This window comes from Falco naumanni, chromosome 4, assembly GCF_017639655.2.
Source record: "Falco naumanni isolate bFalNau1 chromosome 4, bFalNau1.pat, whole genome shotgun sequence".
Taxonomy (NCBI): Eukaryota; Metazoa; Chordata; class Aves; order Falconiformes; family Falconidae; genus Falco; species Falco naumanni.
Window position 1 is genome coordinate 85,458,006 of NC_054057.1, and position 14,374 is coordinate 85,472,379.

General features: G+C 55.4%; 1 protein-coding gene across 3 annotated transcripts in view; it reads left to right on the forward strand.

Annotated features, from left to right (window-relative positions):
• Positions 1-1,116: 1,116 nt before the first annotated feature.
• The window catches only part of SLC5A10 (solute carrier family 5 member 10), a 41,027-nt gene continuing 27,769 nt past the window's right edge, over positions 1,117-14,374 (forward strand). For 2 of the 3 annotated variants that reach the window (XM_040593394.1, XM_040593396.1), the window contains exons 1-7: positions 1,117-1,227; positions 1,937-2,008; positions 2,872-2,976; positions 3,603-3,662; positions 3,866-3,970; positions 10,127-10,232; positions 11,880-11,960. In XM_040593394.1, the coding sequence (XP_040449328.1) occupies positions 1,117-1,227; positions 1,937-2,008; positions 2,872-2,976; positions 3,603-3,662; positions 3,866-3,970; positions 10,127-10,232; positions 11,880-11,960 (640 nt within the window). The remainder of the gene's footprint in view (positions 1,228-1,936; positions 2,009-2,871; positions 2,977-3,602; positions 3,663-3,865; positions 3,971-10,126; positions 10,233-11,879; positions 11,961-14,374) is intronic. The other variant, XM_040593395.1, reaches the window with a different exon arrangement.

Genomic DNA, 14,374 nt, shown 5'->3' on the forward strand with positions numbered 1-14,374 from the left:
ATGGTTGGAAAGCGTGCTGCCACTTGAAAATGCGCCAGCCAAGCACCCAGTGCAGCCAGTAGTATCATTACTAAATACCCCAAACCATGACATTGAAAGGTAGTTTCCGGCTGCTTGGTTTGTGTTGGCTGTTGGAGGAACAGCTTCATCTCTTCTGTAAGCATTTCTGCTGGCCAGCCCTCACTGGCATGCTGAGGCTCCGCCGTGTAACTCCTGTGTTCGATTGTTGCTTTAGCATGTAGAAACCCCCCAGCTTTGCCTGGTTTTGTGCAGTGTGATTACTGTGTTGTTTAGAACTCAAGAATTTGGGAACAAGTTGCACTCCTAAGACGGGGTTGTTGGTCCTTTGGCTTTTCATGGTGTTGGGAGTGGTTGAAGAGCAAAGCGTGTGCATCTTCACTGGGACGGTTTTTCACACCCCTTTCATTGCAGCATACAACTGCAGAGCTACCTGATCTCTACATGCTTTTTTCAGAAGCAAAATCAGATCACCAGAAATGCTAGCTATTCTTAGAGGTATTTCTCTGAGAGCCTTCAAATGTAAAGAACCCTTTAAAACCTCTGCTTTATTCAGCAATTTCTACAGTAATTCACAAGTCAGAGGATCGTGCAAATTCTTTCCAGATTTAGCATCTGCAAGGAAAATATTGGGGTTTGGTTTGCAGTTCATAGAAGACAAAGCTTAGCAGTTTCTTGTCCAGCAATAGCTGGATTTAAGGCACCTCTGCAAGAGGCTGCTGGGAGCCCGTGTCCCGAGAGCCTGCATTGCAGAAACGCGTTGGTGGCGGGGGTGGCTTGGGCTGCAGCCGCTGCTCTTTGGGGTCAGTGCAGAAGGAACAGAAACCCCCAAGGAAATGGGGATTAAGTAGCTGCTTGTTTGTGAGACACTAAAATCAAGAGATGCTCGCCTGAACTGTGTGCCCCTGGGGTGCTGGTGGGAAGGGCGGTGGGGAGGCTACAAGGGGAGGGAGGCAGCGGACAGCCTGGCTGCCCACCCAAGCGCCTCTGGAAGGAAAGCTGCTGCCGACTTGTTTAATGATAAATGCCCTCGAGCCACTGATGAGTTACTGATTCAGTGACTGTGAGGCTGAGGATGAAGAGGGAGGCAGAGGGATGATGGAGGGCAATTCCACTGCTGGATCCTTTACGCCTTCGCAGCAGTTCAGTGTTGCTGACCTTGTCGTCATAGTGGTTTATTTTTCCTTAAATGTTGCAGTGGGAATATGGGTAAGAGTATTTCCTCTTGTTCCTTTCTGCTTTCCTTTTTTTAATAGTTATTTTTTTCTTTTCAGGGCTGGCTTTTCTGTGTGAAATACTTTGAAAGCCTCTTTTATTTTCTTGTTGTAGTTTGCGCTTGTTTGGGTATTTTGTGTGTTGTGCTGCATTTGCTCTGTGCTGTTGTACAAACCCTCTGCCTCTTTCACCCCCTGTAGAGGGACTCCTGTAGCCTGAGAACGAGCTGGAATCAACCACGGCACAAACCTCTCCCCCGGCCACCGGTCTGCTGGGTGTCAGCAGATCTGCTGCTGTCTATTAAAGGGTGCTGAGACAAATGCCCTGTGTAACAGAGAGAGCCCTGGGCTACCCACGGTTCCAGACAAAGGCTCTCCAAAGCCATTTATTCTGCCTTGCAGAAAAATCGTAGCCAAAGCCAGGCCCTATTAGCCATCCTGTCTGCTCGGGATGGCGGTAGGCTGGGCGCATCCTCCATGCTTCCCCCTCTCGGGGTGCCTCCTTTGCTATTCATGGCTCCAGGTACTTGGGGTGGCAGCCGCTGTTCTGTGTAATTAAGCTTGTGTTGCAGAGCTCCCATTAATTATCCAGAGTCTCCTGTCTCTTGGCTTCTTGTCTGGGAGACTTGGGTCTTGGTTTCTTCGGGTGTCTTGTCTGGGTTTGTAGGGAAAGGGTGCTCTGTGCTGATCTTTTCTCCTCCCAGTCTTCGTGCAGGGTGAACAGGAACACGATCAGTGGCTATTTCCTTGCTGGCAGAGACATGGCGTGGTGGCCAGTAAGTAGAGACCTCTGTCCCTCTTGTGACACCCTGGTCAGCAGGGACACGTGGCACCACTGTCCCGCCCAATTCCCTCTTCCACACCCCTGCTTTCTCCACCACCCCCATGCTGTATACCCCCTCCTGCCAGGATTTGTGTCCTCAGAGCTGTTTCCCTTCTTACTGCACGGTGGATGCTAGAGCCCACCTGGCTGTTGGGTCTCCTCGTAGGCTGCTCTGAACTTGGGGAGGGGTCATTGGAGTCAAATGTCTATCTTCACTGGCCCCGTGTATTCCTGGTGGCTTCAACAAGACATGGGTGTCCCAAGGTTCCTTTTTTCCCTCCTCTTATTTTGGTATGATCTTGACAAACTGGTTGTAGGTCCTTCCTGTGTCTGCCCCTGGCTCCTTGCCACAGGGTCACCTCTGGGCAGGGTGCGTGGTCACTGTGGCAGATGCAGCATCGTGTGGCTCCTCCTCATACTCCTTGAAGACAAAGTCCATCCAAACCCACCGGGGCTGCCCGGATGAGCAGAACACGTGGGAGCACTGGTTGTGGGGCGCATGGCTGCCTGGCTCAGAGCCTGTCAAGGGTTTTTCTTGCAAAATACATGCACGTCCCTCACCACACGTGGTATGTCTTTGGTCCCACTTTGCTTTTAGCAGTGGCAGGAGGTCTGCGCTCTGCTGCTTCCGTTCAGACATTGGTTTTGCTGCCTCCTCTTTACCGAGTTGCCCCCTTGGGGCTGAGCTGCTGGGGTAGTACCAAAGCTGGTCCAGCTGGCACAACTGCTGTGCCGTGCAGCGGGGGCCGGCAGCCAGGCACCCCACCTGCCGGCATCCCACCTGCCGGCACCCGCAGCGCCTCCTTCCCTCCGCAGATCGGCGCCTCTCTCTTCGCCAGCAGCGAAGGCTCGGGGCTCTTCATTGGGCTGGCTGGGACTGGTGCTGCTGGGGGAATTGCTGTCACCGGCTTCGAGTGGAACGTAAGAAACGTGTCGTGTTATTAAGGAAATTAGTTTCTCGAGCTGTGTCATAGCAGATGGCCCATTTCGTAGCAGCATCGTGCAACGTCTAGAAAGGCTTGGGAGGAGCTGTGCAGGGGGTAATTAACACAACCCTGCTAACTCAGCTTCTCCAGCTCGTGTCTAGTGCACATATGGTGAGTTTAGAGTCAACACAAGTCCACGTGCACAGGGAAACGGACATTTCAGAGCACAGGTTCCTAGTCCAGACCCCACCAGTGAGATGGCTGAATAAGTCACCCATTCCCCACTTCCCCACACCTTGTATCCAAAGTCCTTGGGTTCTGCAGCAAAAATATGGCATTTGGCTGGTTTGATGCTCAGGGAGTTAGTGGGAAATGTCTGGTTAGGAGCTGAAGGGCTGAGGGGAGTGGGCTTCTGCTGGCAGGGTTGTCGGGGGGGTCTCCACCATGGCCTCGTGCACCCGTGCCTGCTGTCTGAAGCCATTTGGGGATGTAAATGTGCACTCGAGGGTGAGCCAGGGCTGGGTCAGGGCTGGTGGGACGGGGTCCAGCACCGCAGTCAGTGTTGGGCTGCAGCAGGATGAGTGTTTTTTCTGGCTGTGCCACGTTCCTTCTTCCCAACAGGCGACTTACGCTCTTCTGGCACTAGCCTGGGTGTTTGTGCCGGTCTACATCGCCTCTGGGGTACGTACAGCTGCCCTGAGCCTGCTGTGTGGCCCCAGCCAGGTCCCCTGCTCCCTGGAGGGGAGTCACCACTGTCCTTTTTGATTCCTTTGAGACTCCTAAGCCCAGCTCTGGGAATACAGCTGTCCCCTTGCCTTCCCTGGGACCATCCCTGGGGGAGGGGGCCTGGATAGGGCAGCCATCGCTCTCTTTTCCCCTGGCAGATCGTCACAATGCCAGAGTATCTCCAGCGGAGGTTTGGAGGAGAGAGGATCCGGATGTACCTCTCCAGCCTGTCGCTCCTGCTCTCCGTCTTCACCAAAATCTCTGTGAGTAGCTCCCACTCAACTCTGTGACAAATCCACAACCGATTTCCAGCAATTCAAAGGTTATTTTGGGGCTCAAGCCTTGTGTAGCCAAGTCAGGGGAGAGCAGCTGCTGCAGGATGCTGCAGGAGGGAGCAAGATGAGAGGTAGGGATTTGTGGGCAGATGCTGCCTGCGACAGCAGGTGGGTAGATCCAGCAGCGATGCTTATATCCAGGGAGCCCCAACAGATGTGGGGCTGCGTGTCAGGATTCCCAAACTCATGGTGCACTCGCCTTGTAGCAGCAGTTGTGGGTGAAACTGAAACGTGCTCAGAGGCTGGGTTGCATTGTCTGGGTTTTTCTCTGTGCTCCAGCAGCGATGCTTTCCGGCATCCCTGAGGGAGCTGGCAGAGCTGGGGACTGAACTGGGAATGCATTCATTGCTTTAGGGCCCATGCGTTTTCTGAGGAAAGGAAGCCTTGCTGCAGCTGTAAGATGCCCAAGCCTGTACAGAAAAGTGCCTGGTTTTTAGGGACTTTTCCACAATTTCTGCTCATTTTGGCCTCATTCGCAGTTCCCTGTGTGCAGCCTCTGCTCCTGCTGCCCACTTGGTAACTGTTGGAGAGTTTATCTGAGGTAACACAGCTAAAAAGCCTGTGACATCAAGCCTAGGGCGAGCAGGAGAGCTGGGCACAGACAGTCCTGGGGGGCTGGAGGCAGAGATCAAGAGCGAACAGTTCAGAAACAATCTGGAGGAGAAAACTTGCCGGGGGGAGCAATCCTGCACCATCGCCTCTGATGGAGCAGGTGGATCTGACCTGGGGTCTGCTGGGGCTTCTGCATTTCACTGGCTCAAAGAAATATGCTTTTGTAGGTGGCTGGCTGCAAGGAATGTGCTTTTACATGTGGCTGGCTGCAAGAAGTGGCTGGCTGCAGGGCAGGAGGGCCGGTGCTGGAGCCCGTTCCCCACGGCGAGGCGCTCAGCACCTGCCTCTGCGCTTTGCAGCTCCACAAACACCAGCTTGGCTGGATGCAGCATCGCTCCCTGCACAGGGTTTCTGCCTCCTCCATGGTGGCTTCACAGCCCCATGCCCTGGGCTGAGCTGCGAGGGGCGCGGCGGGGGGGGGGGATCTTCTGGATCTTCCTCCAAGGGATGCAGGGGATGGAGCAGCCTGCAAACAGTGCTTGCTGTGCCCATCCGTCAGCGCTTAATGCAAAAGGAGAGGCTGCACACGCCTCGGACAGACCCTAGCGCTGCGTGGTGTGGTGTTGCCGGCTCCAGGAGATCCCTGTCTCATTCCTGTGAGCTGCTCTTTGACCTTGGGCAAGACACTATGCTTCGGGTTGTAAAAGCAGGTTGCAGGGGAGATGACAGCCCTTCCCGTGTTCCTGCCGGTGCAGAGCTTTCGGTGTGGTGGAGGTGATGCTGGTGACTCCGTTAGTGCAGCTGCCGCCCCTATTTCCCCCCACAAAACCGTAGCCTGTCATGCTGGAGGGCATTCTTCTTACAAAACTGATATTCTTTATACCTTTGTCATTTATGGTGTTGAATATCCTATGGCATTTCTTCTGAAGTTAGCCTGGTGGCTCCTGGAGCGCCAGTTCAGTTTGCAAGTTTGGGCTGTGACACTTGGATTGTTCCCTGATTGTTTTAATGTCCAGCAAACCGTTGTCACTTACTCCGCTCCTCTGTGCCACTCAGGAAGGCCATCTCTCCCTTGCTCCTGATGAAGACCCAGGAGGAGCTTGAGATTGATGCTGGAGCATCTGTGTCTGTGGTGTTGGTCCCCGGGATCTGTGTGAATCCTTGCTGGCATTTAAAAGGAAAGGTTGGAAGCTGGACTAGGATTTCTGGTGGGGTAGCTTGTTCTTCCTGGTCTGAATTTGAAGAAAGAAATTACTGAGGGCTGGTTTTCTTTGAGTCTCCTTCCAGACTGTCACAGATGTCACTTCTCCTACAAAACAGTGCCCTGGCATGCCACGGGTTGCTTGCTCCCTTGGGTTTCCAGTCTCCGTGGCTTTGCCCAGAAGGGATGGGTGTCCTACAAATTCATTCTTAGCTTGGGAGACCGTTGTGGTATCACCCCTTGCCTAACACCAGATCAACCTGTAGATGACCTCTGCAGCTCTCCTGACCCTTCTCAGCGCAACCTTGTGTTTGGAGTCTGGTGGACACTCCCAAATGCCTCTTCCTGTGCCTTTTCTCAGCCACTGCTGGAGTTTCTTTGGTCTGCTGAGTTTTCTCTGATCTCTGAGTCACACAGGATGCAACAGAAGAGGAATCGGCCTAGTAAGGGGATTATCTTGGCATCTGGTTCCATTCAGGGTGAATCGCACAAACAATGGTTGTTTCCAGCAGCGGGTTGGGATGAATGTCTGTGGACACGAAGGGTGTCGCCAAACTGGCCCAATGTCCTGTCCCTGGTGGTGACTGCAGCCGGGAGCCTGGGAGGAGAGTCTCAGAGCAGTTAAGCAGGGCTGTCTCCCCGTGGGGGTTTTCTTTGGTCCTCACTGGGGGCTGCCTCAAACCCTGGGACTAGCTGGGCTTTTCCTGCCCCCCTCTCCCTGCAGACACTGTGCTTATGGATGGATCTCTACTTCATGTTCTCCCCAGCTGAGACGTGGCATCAGTGTTGCTCTCTTGGCCCTTCTTTTGGGGCAGGGGGGATGTCAGTCCCTCCTCTCCTGGAATTTCCCCTTTGGTGGACCCCAACCTTCCACGTTTCATGGCAGGGTGCAGCAGGGCAGCCCAAAGTCCCGCTGAGACATGGTGTTCCTCCTGGCTAGGAACACCTGAGGGGTTACACAGGCATCCTAGCCTTGGCGAAGAGCCCCTGGAGACTCCTCTATACCCTGGGCAACTTGTTCTGCTGAGGCTTTGGCTTCACCGATTGTTAAATCTAAGCTGTCTCTAAAGTCAGCTTTCATTGGGAAGGCATTAACGATGTTGGGTAAGAACGAGTTTCCAAGTGAGGTCACTGGTGGAGGCAGGGATCTCACTGGATTATGAGGCCTGACTTCAAAGGCTTCTTCTCTCCTTTTACAGTTGAAAGGACTTATTTTATGAATAGGTCATGCCTGGTTTTAATTAGCTTGTTTTTGTATTTGGGATGTCTTATTAACGACTTGGTCACATGCACTTTTATTTTTTCCCACCCTAGCAAAACTACCAGGAAGGGAGGTGGAGATACCTCTGCTTCCTCATAGCAAAGGCTTAGACTCATTTGCAGACGACTGCAAAAATGATTAAGCATTGAGAAAGTCAGGAGAAGCACGTTATGAAATATCTTGTCCAGGGCTGAATCTTCGCAGCTGGGCTCTGTGCAAGAGTTGTCGGAGGAGCAGGCAGTCACAGGGGGCACTGCTTTCTGGCTGGTGCTGAGATGACAAGTGATGGATCCTTCCAAGGGACACTGGGAGCTCCAGAAGATGTCACATGCTTGGCTGGCACTGTGCTAGGGGGGCTCAAAGTATTTGGGTTCCTGCTTCAGGTTGCATTGGGAGGAGATGGCTGAGGGCCCCTGGTTGGGGCTTTGGTGCCTTGTAGCTGAAGCTTGCACCGCGCAAATGGCTTAGTTGTCCTCCTGTGGGGCTGCATGGTGGTCTCGGTGGTATCAGGCTGTGGCTGGATTGCATCAGAGGAGCCACTGATAGAGGTTTTGGTGTGGTTGCCCATGAGCTGGTTCCTCTTCAGCAGGACATTCCAGGACTGAATTCTCGGTGCTGGCAAGGGCTCTCCCAGAGACATGGCCGAGCCCAGGTGCAGCTGAGGACAGGTAGTGATTCCCTTGGGAATGCCAGGCATGACTGTGGTGTAAAGCCTGGTCCAGATATTGTGGAACAGTCTCTGAAGTAGGATACTCGAGATCATGGTGTAAGTGCTCCTCTGGTTGGTTTGATTTGTGATTTAATCAACCTTATGCCTAACGGTGTGGACTCATCTGCTAGGGAACGGGCTTTCGCCTTGTGCTGAAGCTGGCTGTGTGCTCACCTACTGGGGTTGTGCTGACGGAGCCCTGCTAGGGAACATACACCTTGGCACTGCCACTGTGTGATCCTCCATGGCCCCTCTCCATCACCTGATGACAATCCCCAGCTCCTCAGGGCGAGCTTGCTGGAGCAGCGCTGGGAGGAGGAAGGGAAGAGTTGGGAGAAGGAAGTGTGATATGGGAAATGGCACCAGTCCTCCACGTTACTAATCCCAAGTGACTGCTCCCACATGACTGGGCAAGAAAGCCCTGCTGTCTGGGGGATGGTTTCTGGGAGGTGTGTGAAGAAAGATGTCAAATCTGAGCTGATGTCTTGGCTGTGGGAAGCTGTGACGGCTCCGGGCGAGGGTGCGGAGTCAGCTCATCTTGCCTTTTCCTGCCCCTTCTGGCCTCGTTTCCTTCTCCAAACGGGGTTTTTGTGAAGATGGCCCAGCCGAGCGCTGGGGATGGCTGGATCTGAGCTGTGGGTGGAGACACGGTGGTGGCATGGGCACTGCCTGCTGCACCACATCCTTTACTCCTGTGGCATCGCTGCTCTTGGAGAAGCTGCCCCAGCTCACTTGGAGTCTCTGCTTTACGTTTCATTCCCACAAGACCGTGGCCAGGCCTCCCTCTGTGGGTCCAGCCCTCCCACGGGTGGGAAAAGTTGGTAACTTTGGGGTGTCAGTCATCTTGAGGGAGTTTGGCAGCTGAGCGAACTGCAGGCCTGCGCACGCTCCTCCGGGCAGAGGCGTGCTCCCAGCGTCCCTGTGGGACATGGTGCGGGGACAGGAGATGCTGGAGGCAGCGTGTTGGACACAGAGCGAGTCTGTCCTTCTGTGGCCAAGCAGAAACCCCAAGCCTCTTTCAGGGCCTTTGCGAGGGGGGCTGCAAAGGTCAGGGGACACGTTGGAGGATGCATTTGTGCTGGTCCATGGTGGGGTGCAGGACTCCTGGGTTGCTGCTGCTTTCTCGGGGCCAAAAGAAGCTTCTGCCACTTGCCCATGCCTTGGTTTCCCCATCTCTGCAAAACCAGGAGGAGATATTTTCCCAGGGGTGCTCAGCAAAGAGGTGGCTGCTTGTTGGAGCAAGGCTCAGGAACGGCATCCTTGGGGTCTTGTGCTCCACCCTGGGGCTGCCCACACGTGCTCCTCATTGCGGAGGGGCTGCAGAGGCTGCAATGCTGCTGCAGCCCCCAGCGAGCAGGACAGCACCCTGCTCTGCCCCACCAGCACCCACCCGAGCACCGCGGAATGGCTCAAGTGATGCGGCACAGAGCAGCCCCATCCATCGCTAAAGGCATGTCAGGTATCAGCGAGTACCTTGAAAAGTCCCTTCACCCTGGAGGAGGTCTCCTCCTACCCCCAGCAGCATTTTTAGGCTCGCCGCCACCCTCCTGACTGGTCGGACGGGCCAGGCTGTTGAGCTGCAGCTGGGGAGGGGGAGCTGGTCCCTGGCAGGCTCCTTGCCGGCAGCATGGCTGCCAGGAGGGAGAGTCCTGCCAAGCAGAACGTGAAATACCAGCTACAGCCACCCCCGTGCATCGGCCCAGCCGGGGCTGTTGGGGTGCAGCAACAGCATGGGTACGCTGCCTGGGGTGGGGGTGGGCTTGGGCTACCTCTGGGGAGCACCCAAGGGTGCTGGTGTTCGGGGGCAGCACAGCCCCTCTGTGTGTACCAGATGCCCCACCTTCAGGGCTCTGCAGAAAGTGTGGCGAGATGCCACCTGGAGAGCAGGGCAGTGCCAGTGGGGGAGGGAACTGGGCATGCTTGGGGCAGCAAGGAGGTAGCTCAGGTCAGGGTCTGATCCTGCACAGGGCTGGGTATCTCTGGCTCCCTGCTCTGCTCCCGAAGGCTGTGGCAGCACTGATGCCCTGGGACATCCCGTTTCTGACCCTTACATCCCACTGTCTGCATCCAGCTGAGCCCAGTTCCAAGTGACTGCTGGAGCTGCTTGCTCTGCTCTTTGGGGGCTGGGGGAAGGTGGCCTGTGGCACCCACCTGCAGTGGGGACACGGCCACTCACATGGGGCCCTGGACTGCAGTGCTGGCTTCGGGAGGTGTCCTCCTGGCATGTGCAGTACAATGTCCTCGCTGCACCCACAGTGCTGCCCCTTTCCCTGCCGTGCCCTCTTGCAGGAGCCCTTGGGTGCTGCCTGGCCAAGTGGATGTCACCTGTCCCAGCCCCTGTGTTTCTTCTTCCCCGCACAGACGGACCTGTACTCGGGGGCTCTCTTCGTGCAAGTCTGCCTGGGCTGGGACCTCTACCTCTCCACTGTCCTGATGCTGGTGGTCACGGGCCTCTACACCATCGCAGGTAGGTTGCTCGGCATCTGCTGGCCTCAAGTCTTTCTTCTTTGGTTGAACCACTTACGCTCCTGATTTGTTTGGTTTGGTTTGTTTTTTCTCCTGGAAGGTCTTTGGGGATTTATACTAATGGCATTTATATTCTTTCGATGCCTGTCCAGCCAGTATCTGAGCATCCTTCTTGAGTGTCAGCTCAGGCAATGACTCAATGCATGACCTCTCCTGTGTCATTACAGCTTTTCATTTGTAATAACTCCTCCTCCATCATATAGTTAAATGCTTTCTTGTGTGTGTACCTATTTGTCAGAGCAATAATCAGGGCTTCTCCTATTACGGGGCTATTACTATGGAATCTACAATCTGAGTGTCCTTTACCCAACTCGTTTCCCTCCCACTTGCCCCGCCTGCAATTCAGCTTGCTGCCATCCTTCCTGCTCTCAGGAATATTTCTTGCCCATGCTTCCCCGTTGTGGGACCAGCTGTTCTTGCACAGGGTCAATCTGTACGGCTCTTTTGTGATCTGGAGATGATGAGGGTTTGATGCTGGAGCTGGAGTTGGAAATTGCGGGTTCCCACTCTGAGACCATGGGACTGTGTATCCCTGCCAGCCCCTTCAGTTTTTATTTGGGCTGGGACATTCCCTCCCTGGTAGTGCCAGCGGAGACACTTGGCAGCAAATTCTCCCTCACTATCTCCTCCCAGCCATCCAAATGGGAAACAGTTTAAGTATATCAGAAACATGGTGGATTTTGCAAGACTTTGGTTTTAAGCAAATCCCATCTCGGGTTTTTTTCCTGCCCACAAGGCTTGTTGTGACGTAAGGCATTTTGGAGTGAGCTCAGGCAGAGGGTGTGAGCATTGCGTCACCCTGATCCTGAGAACATCCCTCCAAATCCCAGGCATGGCCAGGGAGGGTGCAGCCCTGAATTCCTGGGATGTGAGTCGGTGACTGGAGTTGAAACCGGTTCAGGTTTTGACCCATTTGCTTTAGCTCCGCTACTTTTTAATGCTTTTGTTTATGTGCTGAGTAATTGCTTTCTGGCTAGGTAAGCAGGTCCTGGGTTTGCAACATGTCCACAGGGAGAGCTTGGGATGGAAAGGGAGAAATGCTCCTGGCTGGAGGGCCAAAGGGGACCCCACTAAGCATCAGCTGCTGGAAAAATAGAACTGTAGGGCTGACAGTTGTGGGGAGGAGAGAGTGGTAAGATGTTAGGGAGAGGTGGGATGAATGATGAGATCTGTCCTGAATGTGATCTGCTTGCTAGAGCTTCCAGAGAGCTGGGGCTGGTTGGCATCCTGCCTACGTGGGGATGTGGGGCTGCATCCCTCCTGCCCTGCCATCCCTCAGCTCCCCTTCCCTGCCCCGGGTGAGACTGCAGCTGCTGTGGCTATCGGCTGCTCCCCTGACCTTATCTGTGGGGGTGCTGTCACCCCTCGACACCAGAACCACCGAGAGGTTGTTCCCCCTGCACGCTCCCGCTGCAGCCCCCCATCGCCGCAGTGTCGGCAGGACGAGGCTGGTGGCAGGCACATCCCTGCGAGCGCAGGCAGCTTTATTGGAACTTGCTGGGGTTGTCAGCAGGGGCTGAACCATGACAACAACCGAGCGAGCCCGAAGCCAGCGGAGCTCCTGATGCTGTGCCTTGTTCTTGTGCAGGGGGGCTGGCAGCCGTCATCTACACTGATGCACTGCAGACGCTCATCATGGTCCTTGGAGCCATCATGCTGGCAGTGAAAGGTAAAAGCTGGGACTGCACAGATCCTTCTTCCAGGGGGACCTTCTCTCCCCACTTGAGTGGTCTGGGAAATAAATAAAAAGGAATTCAGTGGCCAAGATGTCCAGCAGGACTTTGGCCTATAGCAATCACCTGAAGAATGTCTGTGGTCCCCCTGTGTCCCATCTGCTGCTGTGCTTCCCCTCTGTGCTGTTCCTCTGGGTGAAGATGCCATGAAGCATCCCTCTGGTCCTCCATGTGGGGCTGTCCCCAGCACTGGTGACCTTCCTGCGGTCATCACTGCTCTGCATGTTTGCCTCTAGTCCATGAACTCCAAGAGACTGATGAAGCATTTGACACCAAAGCAGCATTTCCAGTTTTGCTCCGGGAAACTTGCAGCAGCGTTGTGTCGGGCTCTTCAGATGGGATCCCTCTGCACGGGGATGTGCGTGGTGTGAGGGGGTGGCCTGGGAATCCAGAGCCTGGTGCTGTGCTTTCCTCCCGGTTGGGGTGAGCACGGTTCATCACCAGCCCTTTTTAAGCGCTTGGTGCTGTTGTGTCTTGGCGCGTCTCGCCGCAGAGCACCCTGGTGAGGCTGGGAGCTTTCATCAGCCTTGTTCTGCCATCAGTGCTTTGGCCCTGAGGAGCGGGAGGCAAAAAGTCAGGTCCCAGTTCAAAGGCAGGTGTTTAACTACAGAGGAGGATTTCCAGAGGCACTCCTGAAATGATTTCCACCATCTCCTGGAGAAGGCTGCTCAGCAGGTGGGTGGGAGAGACTTTGACCCGGTGCTGCACGGGAGCTCTGCTATGGGGATGGAGCAGCTCCAGACCTGCAGCCAGCCTGGTCCTGCGGCTGCTCCCCTGTGTGAACGCAGAGCTGGCTCCTGGGCGAGGCCGGTGCGCAGCAAGATATATTTACAAAACCCAAATGAAAGGACAGCTACTTCCTGGAGAAGGGACAATAACACCAGCTCCCCCAGCAAAAGCCAGGAGCTGCGGCAGGCAGAGGAGCACGTTGCCTGTGCAAGCAGATCTGAGTGGTGGCCGCAGCCTTTGTGCTGGGCGAGGTGCTGGGGCGGTGCTGAGGGTTGTCTGACGCTGCAGTTGCCCATGGGGCTTGCTGAGGTTTGTGTCTGGTGAGCTTGGCTGGGCCAGAGTAGGAGGGTAGGGAGGCAAGGTCTGGAAAATCCCCGCCGGCAGCAGCAGAGCCCAGTTTTTCTTGGCTTTGCCAACCTGCAAGCGTGGCAAGGTGTGTGCAGGGAGGTGAGGGCGCCCAGGAGAGGGGCTGATCCAGGCGAGCCAAAAGACGAGGTGCTGGTCACACAGGCTTTTTAACTCAGGTGTCTGGAGACCTCAGCACCTGGAGGCTGGTATGGCTTGAGGATGCTCGGTTTTCTCCAGCTCTTGCCAAGCTCAGGTAATAAAGGGTACTCGCCATGTTTTACCTCGTTCATATCTTCAGACCGTGACAGCTGCAGCAGCGATGCTAACACTTACCTGCTGCACTGCAGCTGCTGCGGACCCCCTCTGCCTGTGCCATCGCCTCTCTGCTGCTGCTGAAGGGATGAGGAAGCGCATCGCTGGGCTCCAGACTCGCCTCTCCCGAGGGAGAGCAGGAGGCTCGTGCAAATCCTGTCAGATGCAACGCTGGGCAGAGCAGCCTTGAGTCTGACAACAAGCGGGTGCCAACCAAGGAGCTGTAGACAAATGACTTTGCTTAACAGAGAGCTCGGTGACTGTTTCGGCAGGTGGCAGTGCCGGCGGTGGCTCTGCTGGCTCCGGCATCACAGATAAGAGACTGTGCCACCCTACGCCCCACCTGGCATCCACCATGGGGCTGTTAATCCCGGCGGAGCCCGCGGGCTGCAGCCTGGCATCTGCAGGCTCAGCTCCCATTGCCCTGAAGCTTTTTCCCCGCTCTTCCATCTCGGTAGGCGTAGGTGTTGTGACTTGCCGGCGAACACCTTTGGGAAGGGAGCAGGCCCACACCCCTGGGCACGAATCTCCGCTCTTGGTGCTCGCCCTCTGCCTCTGGAGAGCCTTTGTTGGTGCCCAACGCCCATGCAAAGCTTGGGAGTAGCTGGTGCCCGGACAAAGCGGGTGCTGGAGGGAGGCCAGGGCTGCTTGCACAAGAGCGGGAGGAGCTGACAAACGCTGGCTCCTTGTGGCATACGAGGGGCCGGTTTGCCAAGGGGGGGCACAGTGCATGATGCCCCTTTGCAAGCTCCCCAAAAGGCTCAGCTCAGGGGTGCCCTGTGGTGGGGAAAGGGCTGCAGGTCAGCGATGGAAACGGAAGGGCTGCAGGGAAACGGCTGTCCTCAGGCAGGAGGGGACAACGAAGCGGGGTGGCTGTCTTGGAAATTGGGATTTGCTCAAGCTGGTGCTTGATGGTGATCCCAGCATCCAGCATCTGATGCCTGAGGGATTTGCTCTTGGT